A 15,781-nucleotide genomic window follows, 5' to 3' on the forward strand; every position below is an offset into this window, starting at 1 on the left:
TGCTGACTGTGGCCTTAGGTTATGTTTGTAGGAGCCATCAAACTGTGTCAGAGCTGTATGGGGTTAAAATTGTGTGCTTTGCTCTCTACAGAGGTTGTACCACATTTACATTTCCACTGTAAGCGTATTTATCTCCCTATACTCTTTTCCGTGATTTTTAACGACAACACGGTACTTGCAAGAGGGAAATACTGTTAATAGAAACATCCCTCATTTGACATTTCATTTGTTCCATTTTAGGAGGTCCTGTGCAATGTAAGCTTGGGGCACCGAGCTTTTTTCGCAGAATCTCAGGAGGGAATTTTGAGGATCAAAGGATATCTGCAGACATTTGAATAATTCCAGGGGTCGGGTGCCAGATTGCTTTCAAGGTGGTATTTTGTTGATTTGTAAAGCCAGTCACACCGGTTTCACTGTACTACCACTCTGACTTTGGGTTAAAAGAAACCATTTTAAAACTTGTTTATATTTAAGGACTTAAGGTTAATATAAGTGCAAAAACATTTGGTAATGCTGGTAGTTGTAATAAGTGTTGCCGACGTAGTGCCTCACATTAACTTTGGTGAATGTAGGACTCTCGTTGGGGAGATAGAGATTCAGAAGGCACATGGAGAAAAGGACCTGAAGTAGATTCCGAGTGGAGAAGAGGCCCACCAGAGAAGTAAGTAGAGTCAAGGAAAATAGTACCAATTAGACAGAGGTCCTGTTAATGCCTCATTAGCAGTTTTTCAGTTGGGGTTATTTTATAGAGGTGGGGAAAGGAGAACTTCATACAATATGAAGAATTGTATGCATGTCTGCTACCAAAACGTTTTTATAGTTTACTGCAACAGTGCTGTAATTACGGACTTCTAGATATTTTGAGAAATAAAGGCTTCAGGGTTTTTGTTCCCTAATGGAATAATACTAAGATTACAGTAAGAATGAATAGTTCTAGAACGTATTTTCCTTTTATTTTTTTGCTTATGATTATTATGATTATTATTTTGAGAGAGCGAGGCAGGGAGAGAGGGAGAGGGAGAGAGAGAATCTTAAGTAGTCCCCATGCATGGCGCAGAGCCCGGCACAGGGATTAATCTCACAACCATGAGATAGTGACCTGAGCTGAAATCCGGTCATGATTACCCACTGAGCCACCCAGGTGCCCCTTCCTTTAAATTTAAGTGGATTGAACCATCCTTCAAAAATGACTGCTCATGATAAGATGGCTGGTCATAAGTGCTATACAGAAATTAAGTTTTGAAAGCTCATAGTAATGGATGCCAGGATGCTTCTGGTAAAGTGCAGGTAGATACCTTTAATTGTCTACCTGTTTGTTTATTTGTTGATGTAAGATTTTATATTTTGTGTTATTTTTTATTAGGAGCACATATTCTTTCAGGACTAGGAATAATGAATTTAGGCTGAAGTGGTTTTTAGAAGTGAATGAAATAATTCCCAAAAGGATCATTTGCTCTTAAGAAAATGGACTCTTAAAGATGTTTGGCTTGTTGCTCTGTAGGGAGTGGAGACGTGGAGAGGGGCGGGATGAGGAGAGGCCTCATAGAAGAGAGGATGATCGGCCAAGGCGACTGGGGGATGAGGAAGAGAGAGAGTCTTCTCTCCGAGCAGATGATGATCGCATTCCCCGGCGTGGCATGGATGAGGACAGAGGTCCCAGACGTGGCCTTGATGAAGACCGGTTCTCTCGCCGGGGAGCAGATGATGACCGGCCTTCCTGGCGTAGTGCAGATGATGACAGGCCTCCCAGGCGAATTGGCGATGAAGACAGGGGAAGCTGGCGTCATGCGGATGATGACAGACCACCTAGACGGGGACTGGATGAGGACAGAGGAAGCTGGCGAACAGCTGATGAGGACAGAGGACCAAGACGTGGGATGGATGAGGACCGGGGGCCACGGCGAGGAGGTGCAGATGACGAGCGGTCTTCCTGGCGTAATGCTGACGACGATCGGGGTCCCAGGCGCGGCATGGATGATGACCGGGGTCCCAGGCGTGGGTTGGATGATGATCGAGGACCTTGGAGGAATGCTGATGATGACAGAATTTCCAGACGTGGTGCAGATGATGACCGGGGGCCTTGGAGAAACACAGATGATGATCGGATTCCCAGAAGGGGCGAGGACTCAAGGCCTGGTCCCTGGAGACCATTTGTCAAGCCAGGTAAAATTCTGGTATTCAGAAAACCAGCTTAGATGCTTTATAGACTCTGCTTGATGTGTTTTACAAATGGAAAGTGTAATCTTGCACATGCTACTCACTATTCTGTAGTGTTTCAAACAGGGACATTTCAAATGACTGTATTTCAATATCTAAATAAACAGTTATTTTTTAGCTAAAAAATGAAACTTTAGTGTATAAATAACAATGATTAGGCTATATTATAATTAGTTTCTGGATAAATTGGTCTTTTATTTTCCCTTAGATGTTTGTGCAGTGACTTTTATCTCAGGAGCTTGGCTTTGATATCCCACACACCAGAACAAGTTAAATAACCTTACCCCTTTTTCTGCTTAAGTGATTCGTGCTTTTTTTCCCCTTCTGCCTGCTGACTGCTTCTTTGAGGGCTCTTGTCCCATGCCTGTCCCTTAAGTCTCGGTGTTTCTCAGGTTCTGTCCTACACCAGCCTTCTTGTGTAAGTAATGAAAAAAGTACACGGAGTATTTGCAGTCTTGCCTACCATGGGGTTAGGCTTACGGGAAGAGCGGTTCCTTACTTTCTCAGTCTTGGGCCTGCTCATGTTTTCATACTTTTTTGTTCTTGAGCAGTTGTACGTAATCTGTGACTTCTGTTACCATCTTCTCCAGGTGACTTCTTTCCTTACCTTCAGACCCATGTTACCAGCCTCGTGCTGCACACTGTACAGTTCTACCTAGAAATGTCTCTGACGTGTCGCCTTTAGCCTGTTGAAACTGAATTCACACCCACAGGCTTCTCGTCAGGTCCACCGCCATCCGTCCCATTTTATAACCTAGAGATCTGGGAGCTGTCCTTTGCCCTCTTTCATCCTTTATGATAAGTCTTTTCATTTAGTTCATTTCTGTTTCCTTGTGTTCCTTAAATCCACCCACTTCTCTGTTCCCCTACAAGTGCTTCGGTCTGGGCTGCTATCATGCTTTCCTTGAACTCTTGCTGCTCCTGGTCCCCGCAGGCTCTCCCACTCCCGACTCGGAGCAGTAACCGGAGGCAGCCGTCCTAAATGCACATGTCAGTGAGCAACTTCCTTTCCTTTGCCCTTGGTGTTTCTGTCTCTTCTGGTCTCCATTCCTTCCACTGTCTGGCTGTGTGACATTTCTGTGCCTTGTGTAAAACAGGGATAACGGTGTGGTAGGTTCTCATTAATTCACGATAGATGTTTTATAGTCACTGTGGATACTGAATCATTGCTCTGAAGGAAAATACCAGATTAGGTTCCGTTAAGCCCTCTGCTCACAACATTTCTGTCAACCAAGTCAACCAATGAACGCAGAACCCTTCTTTTGTGCATTTCTGTTTTAACATGTTAATTGACTCATTAACATTGAACTCGTGGCCAGCAGCACTGTCTCTCCTCAATGAAGCTTATCTAAAATGGTATTTTTTCTGTAAGGCGCATCCATCACCTTCTTGTGCTTGGGACACGAGACAGCACTGCAGCACAGTGCTTGAGGGCCATTTTAAACAGTGAAATCACCAATAAAACACAAAAACGCAAAGATGTGTCGCTAAATTTAAGACCAGCAAAAGGATACTTGTTTTAAAGTATGAGAGAGCTGGGGCACCTGGGTGGCTCAGTCAGTTAAGCGTCCGACTTTGGCTCAGGTCATGATCTCGCGGTTTATGAGTTCAAGCCCCGCGTCGGGTTCTGTGCTGACAGCTGGAGCCTGGAGCCCTGGATCCTGCTTCAGATTCTGTGTCTCCGTCTCTCTCTCTGCTCCTCCCCCACTTGTGCTCTGTCTCTATCGAAAATAAATAAAATGTAAAAAAAAATTAAAAAAAAAAAAAGTATGAGTGCTGCAGCAAGAAGACCGGGCCGTTGCCTTGTTCACCCTCCACTGTGAATGGGCTCTTCCGGCGACTCAGGTACCAGAAGCACGTGTCTGCGAGGGACTATAAAAGTGCTTGAGTATTAGTTTTAGCAACTTACAAATTTTAGCAAGTATGTAAAATGGCAGGTATGGGATTTACTTAGCTCAAAGCTACGGAAAGGATTAAATGAGTTCATATACACAGAAGGTTTAGAATAGTGCTGTGGCACGTTGTAATAGAAATGTTAGCAACGATAATAGTCCTGCAAGGGTAATAGATTTTCATGTAAATTTGCTCCCTTTGGCCTCTTTGTGCAAATATATTACATTCCTAGGTTTGGGCATCCCAGCCTTAAGTGTGAGGTGAGGTGATGGATAGGGTGGGGTCAAAGGATTGATCTTTCTTTGTTCCGTGATTGCATGGGTGGTAAATGGTGGAGGGCAAGAATATGAAAAGAAAGTTTTTAGTTACAAAGGTTTTGAAAATGTTGCAACATGTGAATGAAATTACAGTTGGGGCTCCATCTCTCAGAGATCTATTTCCTAATCCTCCACTTTTTAAGTTTTTTTGCTTAAAATGAGTTGTCTATTTACCATCAGAACAGATTTTTATAGCCATAATCTCAGCATATGAAACAACCCAGGCTATATAAATTTCCCTTATCTTACATGTTCCTCCCTGTGTGTTAGAAAAACAATAATAGGTAGTTGTAAATACAAGCTGGTGATTCTGTAAAATGATATAAGTAGCTTTAGTTCTTTAAAAAAATTTATTTTTTTTCCATTTATTTATTTTTGATCGAGACAGAGCACGAGTGGGGGAGGGGCAGAGAGAAAAGGAGACCCAGAATCCGAAGCAGGCTCCAGTCTCGGAGCTGTCAGCACAGAGCCCCGCATGGGACTTGAACCCACGAACCGCGAGATCATGACATGAGCCGAAGTCAGACGCTTAACCAACCGAGCCACTCAGGCAGCCCTAGTTCTTTTTAAAAATAAGATTGTATTGTATTTTTTTTTTATTTATTTTTGAGAGAGTGAGAGCGAATTGGGAGGGTCAGAGAGAGAGGGAGACAGGATCTGAAAAGTAGGCTCCTCACTGTCAGCACAAAGCCCGATGTGGGGCTCAAACCCACAAACCATGAGATCATGACCTGAGCCGAAGTCAGGTGCTCAACTGACTGAGCCACCCAGGCACCCCTAGAGTGTCTTAAATTAACATACATAATGGTGATATTAATGTCAACATAAAGATGTATAGTCATAGTTACCAACTTGGGTTTCTGGAGTATTAAAAAAAATTTTATTTCTTAAAAAAAAAAAAACCAACAGGTGGATGGAGAGAGAAAGAAAAGGCCAGAGAAGAGAGTTGGGGTCCACCTCGAGAATCGAGACCATCAGAAGAACGTGAATGGGATAGAGAAAAAGAAAGAGAGCGAGATAACCAAGATCGTGATGAAAATGACAAGGACCCAGAGAAAGACAGAGAGCGAGAAAGGGACAGAGAGCGAGAGGGGGATCGAGAAGACCGCTTCAGACGGCCGAGGTTTGATGCTCTGATTGGGACTCTTTGTGGAATTACAGCTGGGATTCTCCTAAATACTCTTGGGTGTTTTCCCAGATCACGTTGAGAAACGGTGTGCTGCATCCCTCAACCGACGTCCCCTTTTAACAAAGTTGAGAAAGTGAGGCTGACACCGTGTAGCTTTCTGCAGGTTTTGTAATGATTTAGTAAGGAAGCCAGACCAGGTATCTTTACCCATCTGTTGCCTATCCTCTGTGGTTTAAATTCTTCAGTTATATAGTCCTTAAACTAGTAAAAGCCCCTTTTACTTTTATTGGCGGTAATGGTTCTAGCTTGCTTCTTCTGGCCAAATTGGCTTTGTGCTGATGAATCTAAACCAGCACTGTTTATAATACAATTTTCTGCAAGGATGAAATTGTCTTGGATCTGTAATAATCCAGTATGGTAGCTGTTTGAATACTATTTGGCTATTGAACATTTGGAACGTGGTAGTGCTATTGACAGAATGTCTTGACTTTGTTTCAGTTAATTTATGTTTAAGTAGCTACATACAGGTTGTGGCTGTTAGGTTGGAAAGCACAGATCCAGATAATCTCATTTGACCTCTACACCTGGGGCATCAGGTCGAGATCAAGTTATAAATCTAAACTTCATCCCTGTTAGGTTTGTAAACTCTCTCAGCACCGACTTGGAAATGATCTGTTCACATACGCTATCATGTAGTTTAACAACAGGATTTAACATTTTGAATGGCTACAGGGATGAAGGTGGCTGGAGAAGAGGACCAGCGGAGGAATCTTCGAGCTGGAGAGATTCAGCTCGCCGAGATGATAGGGATCGGGATGACCGTCGTCGGGAGAGAGATGATCGCCGTGACCTAAGAGAAAGGCGAGATGACAGAGACCGAAGAGGACCTCCTCTCAGATCAGAGCGTGAAGAGGGTATGGATGGCCTGCATGTTGCTGGACTATCAGAAATCCATAATTTCTGGGGAAGTTTTGAGTTTTACTTAATTATCTCACATACTCATGTAAACATCAAAAATAAGATCATGAATAATCAGTTTAAAATCTGTAGTTTTCGTAATCTTCGTCACTCTGTGAGGTTAGCTCATTTCTAAATTCAAAGTATATCAGTAGGCTAATTACGTTGGATAGTAGTGATATATATTGCTTTGAAAGCTTATTTTATGTAACCAGGAAATAGTGTATTTGTTCTTTAAGATCTTGGCAGATAAGCACAAAGTGTAAAACATTGTTTCTCTGAAATTGTGACCATTGAAACTTTAGCTTTTAAAAAAAAAAAAAAAAACCCATGCTGGGGGCGCCTGGGTGGCTCAGTCGGTTAAGCGTCCGACTTCAGCTCGGGTCATGATCTCACAGTCAGTGAGTTCGAGCCCCGCATCGGGCTCTGTGCTGACTGCTCAGAGCCTGGAGTCTGCTTCGGATTCTGTGTCTCCCTCCCTCTCTGCTCCTCCCCTGACTCATGCTGTGTCTCTCTCTGTCTCTCAAAAATAAATGGGGGCGCCTGGGTGGCTCAGTCGGTTAAGCGTCCGACTTCAGCTCGGGTCACGATCTCGCGGTCTGTGAGTTCAAGCCCCGCGTCGGGCTCTGGGCTGATGGCTCGGAGCCTGGAGCCTGCTTCCGATTCTGTGTCTCCCTCTCTCTCTGCCCCTCCCCCGTTCATGCTCTGTCTCTCTCTGTCTCAAAAATAAATAAACGTTAAAAAAAAAATTTTTTAAAATAAATAAATGCAAACAAACAAACAACTATGCTTAATGGCTACTTTGCTGTTTGATTTCATTAAGAGCCAAGAATTTTTTTTAATTTTAAATTTTCATTTAGATTTTTGTCACCTTGTCTTAAATTACTAAATTTATTTTATTGTTTTTTTATGGGGGTTCTGCATTGTTACCTTTAGTACAGGATTTCTGAGTAATTGGAAACATTCTTTTTGCTAAAGTTCTGTTTAGTCTGGGCCAATACAGTACAGCACTAACTTACTCTCTTTTCCTGTTAAACTTTTAGTAAGTTCTTGGAGACGTGCTGATGACAGGAAAGATGAGCGGGCAGAAGAGCGGGAAGCCCCTCGTCGTGTTCCTCCCCCAGCTCTTTCAAGAGACCGGGAAAGAGACCGAGAAAGGGAGAGAGAAGGTGAAAAAGAGAAGTCCTCTTGGAGAGCTGAGAAAGATCGGGAGTCTCTTCGTCGTACCAAAAATGAGACTGATGAAGATGGATGGACCACGGTACGACGTTAAATCTCAAGATAATGGATTCAAACTCATGTCTCACATAGGTTTGATCCCATTCAAGGATTATTATACTTGTGTGTCAACCAGTCTAAATTGGATTCTTTAGTGTTGTTTCACCATAACACAAAAAGCATGAACTTGTATTAATCCTCTATAATAGATTGATCATGCACCGTACCCACAGGAGGTTGGACGACGAGGCCATTTTCTGGAATTTGAGGTGTTGCATTATTTCATCAATCATTTGTTTACAAAAGAGAAAAACTAAAAAATAAATTAAAATGTGAACCCTTCAGGTATGAAGTAACACCTGTATCTTGGTATAGAACTGATTTTTTTTTTTTTTTTTTGAAATACCATATTCATTTGGAATGAGGTAAGGTTCTATTATAGAAAATGTATAGAAAATGTATTTGAAGACTCTTCAAAGCAGGGGCTGAAACAATTTCCACACCATTAGTGGTTGAGACATACCTCTAGATACTTTGAGGTATTTACTATATTAACTACATTTAGAAAGTTTTTAGGTTCACTATAAGTGCAGTAAACATTACAAACATTGGATACAGTGGGATTTTCTGTAGGTTTTACTTGAGAGGTGAGTATAAAGCAATTTGCAGTCATGATTGTAATGACAAGAATACTGCTCAAGTGTGAATCCGAAACAGTTACAGCTTTTAAATTTTAAAGCATTTGGTAAACTGTTGCTGAGTTTTTTCTGTTGCCAATAGCAAACTGCTTTTCCATTAATGGAGAATTCATGCCTTTCAAGCATTTTAAATATGACAATATTTATAAATGTGTGGTTTGGAGGAATTGTTTAAATTCTTTTTCCTAATTTCCTTTCTCTTCAGGATAGATTCTTTGAACAAGTAATTTGTAGTAATGACTGTGTTGACTTCAATTTTGGAGTGTTGTAGCTATGTTAAAGATTAACTATTTGGTCTTATTGAAGCCAACACAGAACTTGCTGCTGTGTTTTTTCTTCAATGATAAATAAAATACTTACAGAATTTGTTTTAGTGTTGATTTGTAGTTACAGTCAAAGTGTTTTATTTATTATGGTGAGTTTACATATCCAGTTGAGTGTGGTTTTGAGTTTTTGGGGCCATTAAATGTCTCAGTATGTAGGATCAAAGAAAATAACCCAAATATAACAGAGCAGATGTGGCTACAATGTTTCCTTCCAATTAAGGATCCCGTTAGTTTCCTTGCAATGCCATCCTCTCTGTGAGTTTATATATATGGGGGGGTGGGTGGGTGAGTGGTTTACTGTTTCGGGTATTCTCCTCAAATTAGAAACGTCATAGTTTCAGAGAATGTTAGTTGCAAATTGATAGTGGCTACAGACATGTAAATTATTTCCAGTGTTGAGTGGTGGGGAGAATTCCTGCTGGTAACAGCTATAAGGCCAGAAGAGGGAGTATTGATGCTTCTTTACTTAATCAGATGCAGCGTTTTTGGTTTGATGTTACCAGCAATGGAAGCCACTGTTTTCAACATTTAATCTTTTTTTTTTTAAGAATTTTCTAAATGTTTGTTTATTTTGAAAGAGAGAGAGGGAGAGAATCCCAAGCAGGCTCTAGACTGAGCCACCCAGGCACCCCAACATTTAATTTTCTTAATATATTTAGTATTTCAAAAAGTGGAAATCTTAAAAGATATTTGGGGGAGAAGGCCTTTTCTTTGTAACCAATAAAAGAACTGGGGGCAGTAACCTGCTGAGTGTCCAGACACTAGAGCAGGACTGTACCTGTGACATCACTGATTGGCCCCAAGGCACGATTTATTAGCTGATTAGATGAGTTGTAGTTGCATGTCTGACCATTAGCCTGCATTTCCAGGCTAGTCTGCAAGCTACTAGGACCCTTTCCCAAATATATGATGCCCCCCCGGTTCTTTGTCCTGGGAGGTGTGAGTCCAGAGCATGGGGTAGGGTCAGAAGAGTCAGCTGCTTCTCTGTGGTCCTGCTCTTAAGTTTCTACTCTGAAGGCCTCCCCACCCCAGTATTCACAGGTGTCACAGGAAAACCGAACATCCAATCTACTCACTATGTGTAGAATGTCTTCCATGTTTCCAGTGGCATCTGCTTTTTTTAAGGTTTACTTATTTTGAGAGAGAGCACATAAGGGGGAGGGGTGCAGAGAAAGGGGGAGAGAGAATCCCAAGCAGGCTGTGTGGTCAGCACAGAACCTGACCTGAGGCTCGAACCCATGAACTGTGAGGGATGATGACCTGAGCCAAGATCAAGAGTTGGACACTTAACTGAGCCACCCAGTCTGCATTTTTAAACCAGAACACCATTGCTATTAATACAGGTGAATTCTAAGAGTGGAAGACAGTGGCCCAGAAAGGACTACAGCCATCTAGCTGTCTGTATTGGCTTCCAGGAAGAAGTTGGCGTGTACGTATTGGGATGCTTTTATGTTTTAACTGTGTTTTGTTTTTACCCAAAGACATTTGGACTGTGGATTCATTTTATAATTTTACAAGTCTAATGGACATATATATTGGACACTGGAAGGAATGAAGGAATGTTCCTCGTGCCTAAGCACAGACTAGAAGGTTAGGACTGACACCAAAACTTGCCTGCCCTTTCCCTTGAGGCACGCATATTTGTAGTATAATTTTAAAATACATACATAATTTTGGCTTCCTTACAATCTATGCCAAAAGTTGTAATAAAAGTTAATTCTGCAGCTTCTAAAAAGCACTGCATAGGAAAACTAAAATACAAAGAAATTAAAAGCTACTGCAGAGGTCTCTACAGAAGAGGACAAGCAAGGTAGGGCAGTCTAGTCTGCCTGCACAGCTGGTAAAGCTCTTTTGAGATTCCATACATTGTTTGATTTTTAGGCAAACATATAGCCATATTTTTATAAAAACAAGATCACTTTGTCATACCAATTATTTTATGTATTTTTTAAACTTTGGAAAATTGGATTTCTTTTACCCTAAATAAAAGAAAATTTTTTTTAAGGTTAAGCATCCGACTCTTGGTCTCGCCTCAGGTCATGATACCGTGGTTTGTGGGTTTATTCCCCAAGTAGTCAGGCTCTGCATTGACAGCGTGGAGCCTGCTTGGGATTCTCTGTTCCTCCCATGCTTGTGTGTGCTGTGTCAAATAACCTTAAAAAATTTTAAATTTTAAGTCAACTCTGCCACCAGTGTGGAGTTCAAACGCACGACTGACTGACTACAAGATCAAGAGTCACTTGCTCTACTGCCACTGAGCCAGCCAGGTGCCCCACACCCTAAATTAAATTTTGCAAGTATTTAAAGTTTTAGATTGAGAGGTCTCTAAGTCTGCTCTTAGGTGCATTAGAGCATGGTCAGATTTTCCCTAAAAGATCTCTAGAAAATGTAACCGTAATGTTTCCTTTTCACACTTCAACTCCCAGCATTTTAATGTTAGCTGGGAAACAGGAAAATTTGAGGGGGGAGGGGGGAGAGGGGCTGAAACAGGTGCATTTTAAATGGATGAACATGATGGTTGGTGGTCCAGGGTCTTTGGGATACCTTTCTTGATACTCTTCGTTTCAAGACTTGAATAAACTCCACGTTGCACATGTTCACAGTTTGGATAAAACCGTGATCGTGTCACTATCCAATCCTTATTAGGCACACCTCATCACTGAGGGATTCTCCTGTTGAACGAGCCACGTGCCCGAGATCTAGAAACAGTGTCTAGAACAATTTGGATCTTTGAAAATACAAAGCACTTGCCTGCCTAGTTCTGGGTTGCAGAAGACATGGGCCTGTAGTGATCTTTGGAAAGGTAGAACAGTAAGAAGCTAACAGGAATTCCTACTGAGCTGACACCTCCCCAAAACCAAAAGTAAACTGGTATATTTTCTAGCACAATAAGAGAATAATTACATGTTTTTTATGAAACTACTTGAGTTTAAGACTAGTCCTATCTTAAGTTCTGTGGCCTGGGGCTAGACTAGCAGGAATGGATCTTCTCTTGGCTAATGCACTGTTTGCCAGCACCTCTCCTCCTTGTTCTGATGCCGTTTCCCTCCACCAAAAAAGGCTCCTAGCCTTCCAGTGTTATTTACTCCAGCCTGTATTCTACCTTCAAAGGAGTGTTCAAGCCAATTTGTTCTAGAGGAAATTAGTAGTTTGATAAAACAATCTACGTCTAGTAGAGAAGCTCAACTCTCCTACTTGAATCTATATATTTATAACCAAATCTCTTGCTGGTGTTTTCAGATAGTGATGTATTTTGTACATTCATATGCGTTCATCCTAATTCACTGTTTTTGGCTCTGTATCTGTCCTGATGGTAGCTGCATGCCATTGTGGGACATCCAGCATGGATGTAAAAATAAGGGTGTGACATAAAGTAGGGATTAAGGATGTTTGCCTAAAGATCGGGTCTAATCTTCAGATAAGTGGTGGGATTCCAGAAACAGACTAGGGTCTTTGAGGGAAAAAGGAGCACGAGGGTGGCCATGTTCCTGGTCTTCAACCCCCACTCCACAAGTAACTCCTTTAGTGCTTATTCCGGTTTGAAGACTGCCTGTGCCTCAAGCCAGACACAGCCCATAGTGGAACCTTCTTGAGCACAGGTTATTACATTAACCTTCTGCAGCTCAAAGGATTGCATCGTCCATTTAGTTTGAGAGGCAACAGCTGGAATGAGCTTTCCACTATTAAGGAACCTTGAAACTGATGAGCAGGGTGACTAAATACTGCTCCCTTTTGATCCTACAAATGTTTTTCAACAATTGGAGATGGGGAGGTGGGTGCATATGGACAAAAGGCCAAGTAACAAAGTTATAGGCAAGATTAATGAATTCATATACTGTTACTGTATAAATACACAAGTCAGGTTTTTTAAACAGCACCAATTTCCAAGTGTATACACAATAAGATTTTAACTTGGCACAATTTTTCAAGGTGGAAAGACTAGTTCCTAGTTCGGTAATAAAAAGATCTGGTACATAAAACGATAAGGAGCTGTACTGTACCTGCTACAGATTGTACATTTTTTACACCTCCAGCCAAGACCGAAACAAGCCACAAGGAGGGAGTAACCCACACAAATCAATACTGGAAAGTTTACTAAACCTTCACTTCTCAAAACAGTGATGCTGCCAGGGCTTGCTTCACCTGGAATTAGAATAACTGATTTAAGGACAACTAAGAAATTGTTTCAAACAATAAAATAGTCAATTTGCCGACATTCCATAAAATCGTCAGTTTCAAGTCCAGTTACGAGGCTTTTAAAAAAATATTCTAGACCTAGTAAAGTGCCTCCATAAAATTAAACATCCGAGATTAGATGGAGACACTTCATACTGATGCGCATCTAAAATAGATCGACGTATACCGTAAATAAACAGCGCCACTAAGTTGCCATATTTCAGGTAGTGGAATACACACCCAGCTTTCACCGTCTGGATGTGCACAAACTGGAAACTATAGACATAAACAAATCAAGATGTTAGCGTCTAGTCTCAACCGCTCTTCGACAGGAAAGTACTCCGCACGGCCGGCTTGCTTTGAAAAAAACCAAGACTTCTTCCCAAGCTGAGCCAACTGCTGGTCTCCAGGCCTCTCCCACAGCGAGGGAAAGACGGTGCGCAGACCAAAAATGAGAGAGCGGGCAGGCGGTGACCCTGGTGGCGTCAGGTGGGGGCAGACCGGAGCCCAGGCGCTCAGCGCAGCTTCTTCCCCGGCTGGCAGTCCCTGGCGCTGCGCGGCGGCGGGCGGGCGGCGGGCGGCGGCGGCACTTTGGAGAGCGGGCAGTACTTGATGGTGTGCGCGTTGTCGCCGCTGGCGCCGCACAGGGGACACGTGTAGCGGCGCAGCACCGGGCACAGCACTCGCCCGTCGGGTCCCTTCAGGATGTGGGTGGTGTAGAGCGCTACCGCCTCCTTGTTGTTCCGGCAGAACACGCACACCTGCAGCTCGGGCTTGAGCAGTCGGGCGGCGGCCGCCCCGGAGGCGGCGTGCAGCCGGGGCTCGGCCGCCCACGCCGGGGCCCGCTCCTCGCGCGGCGCCACCTCCGCGGCGGCAGTGGCGGCAGCGGCGGGCGCGCAGCCTAGCAGCACGGCGGCGGCGCGACCCGCGAACGGGCTCAGCTCGGCGAAGCGCTCCTCCAGCAGCCCGGCCTCGGCGGGGCCCGCGCACAGCTCCAGCGCGCGCAGCTCCAGCGCGCCGCCCAGGTAGCGGCCCCGGGACGCCGGCTCGTCGCTGTCGTCGTCGTCGTCGTAGTCGGGCGGCCCCAGCGCCGGCCCCAGCGCTCCGGGCCCGGTCCCCGCGTGGGGGGAGCAGCAGGATGACGAGGAGGAGGAGGGCGGGGAGGCGCCGCCGCCGCCGTCCCCGCCGCGGGCGCAGCCGAAGCGCGGCTCGCCGTCCACCGCCTTGGTGATGAGCGTGGCGAGCCCCAGGTAGTCGTTCCACGAGCTGAAGGGCTGCGGGTGCGCCGGGCCCTGGGCGCTCACGTAGCGGGCGCTGGGCACGAGCGCCATGGGCGGGGGGGCGCGGCCGCGGCTGGGCGAGCGGGGCGCCCAGGGGAAAGCCTCCATGGGCGGGCTGCGGGCCGCGCGCGCCGCCTCCCCGCGGCCGGCGCGGGCCGGACGGAAGGGAAGCGCGGAGCCTGCCCGCCGGCCTGCCGCGGGGTGGGGCCGCCTCGCAGCCTTTTTATCGGGCCCCGCTCCTCCCCGTTCCCCCGGCCTCGCCGCCGCGGCCCTGCCCCCTGCGCCACCCCGCCCCGGCCTCCTCGCCCGCGCCTCGGACGGAGGCGGAGCGGAGGCGGGCGCGCCGGGGGCGGGCGGGCAGTGCGCGCGCTCCGCTCCGGCCCGCGCGGCTTCCGCGCCCCGCGAGCTGCGCCAGCCTAGCCAGCTGCGGGCGGCTTTCATTCCGGGAGGGGGCGGGCGAAGCGCCGCCTCGGGCCCGGCCGCTAATTGGCTGCTGACCAGAGCCCCCTGCGCCACGGGCGCCGCTCGGGACGCTGATTGGTGAATCTGGGGGAGGGGCGTGCCCTGCCGGAGCTACTGGGAGGGGAGGGCGAGATAGGGGGGGAGAGCAGAGGAGCGGAGGGGAGAGGAGGGGCGGCTGCCGGGACCCGCCTTCGCCCGAGCGCTGTGCCTCGGGTTTGGAACAGGTGACCAGGCCTGGGTCTCCCTCGGCCGGGTGGCGAGATTCGCCGAGGAAGCGAGTAGGCATGGGTATGGGGGGAGAGTGCCCCAAGGTTCGTGCGCCCATCTCCCACCTCCCCGGGGCAGCCTTCCGAGAAGCCCCTTCTCCCGCCTCAGCAGGAAAAGCTCGGGGGGAGGCAGGATTTGGCGCGCTCTGAGGATGCAGCCGTCAAGTCTAGAGCTTCCCAACAATCGAGAAACTTCCGTTTGCACAGTGCTTTGGAGAGCTTTCCACTGGGTGAAATCTTCGCACAAACCTGAGGCTCAGAGGGTTATGGTTCTTGCCGTAGCGAGTAGGGGAGGGATCAGGACTTTCCCACAGCGCGCGACACACTCCCAACAGGTGTTCAGAGACTGGGTGGCCATTAACTGGTGACTTCGTAGGGATGAGGGCTCGGCCAGAAAATCTTCCAGCCCTCGGACAGTGATTGGGGTGTGTGTGTGTGTGTGTGTGTGTGTGTGTGTGTGTGTGTTTATGAAGCCCCTCATCCCTAGGTGGCCATATCAAAATCTGGGCTGCCTGTGCAGTTTGAAAAATAAACCCTGTTCAGCGTCACAATTTAATACTTTAAATGAGTAAAATATTTTTGTAAAAACAATGGAAAATAAATTGGAAGATTTTTTTCTTTTTTGAGAGAGAAGGAGCCAGCGAGCGAGCAGGGGGGAAGGGGAGAGAGAGGGGGAGAAGGAATCCCAAGCAGGCTCCCAGCCGTCAGCGCAGAGCCCAGCAAGGGGCTGGAACTCACCAATCATGAGTTCAGAACCTGAGCTGAAATTAAGAATCCCATGCTTAAAGGGCTGAGCCGCCTAGGCGCCCCAGATTTTTGATTAGGAGGATGGGAGGTGGCCA

At 45.9% G+C, this 15,781-nt stretch overlaps 2 protein-coding genes across 2 annotated transcripts in view; one reads left to right on the forward strand and one right to left on the reverse strand.

The window, feature by feature from the left end:
• EIF3A (eukaryotic translation initiation factor 3 subunit A) overlaps positions 1-8,797 on the forward strand; it is a 35,549-nt gene extending 26,752 nt beyond the window's left edge. Inside the window, exons 18-22 of the mRNA XM_078434870.2 lie at positions 573-661; positions 1,502-2,163; positions 5,337-5,550; positions 6,289-6,470; positions 7,557-8,797. Coding sequence (XP_078290996.1) covers positions 573-661; positions 1,502-2,163; positions 5,337-5,550; positions 6,289-6,470; positions 7,557-7,786 — 1,377 coding nt within the window. The 3' untranslated portion in view covers positions 7,787-8,797. The remainder of the gene's footprint in view (positions 1-572; positions 662-1,501; positions 2,164-5,336; positions 5,551-6,288; positions 6,471-7,556) is intronic.
• A 3,569-nt stretch (positions 8,798-12,366) lies between these two features.
• Positions 12,367-14,652, reverse strand: NANOS1 (nanos C2HC-type zinc finger 1). The gene has a single exon (XM_060641363.3). The coding sequence runs from the start codon at positions 14,650-14,652 to the stop codon at positions 13,447-13,449; it is 1,206 nt and encodes a 401-aa protein (XP_060497346.2). The 3' UTR covers positions 12,367-13,446.
• Positions 14,653-15,781: the final 1,129 nt, after the last annotated feature.

Source organism: Panthera onca, chromosome D2 (assembly GCF_046562875.1).
Source record: "Panthera onca isolate mPanOnc1 chromosome D2, mPanOnc1 haplotype 2, whole genome shotgun sequence".
NCBI lineage: Eukaryota > Metazoa > Chordata > Mammalia > Carnivora > Felidae > Panthera > Panthera onca.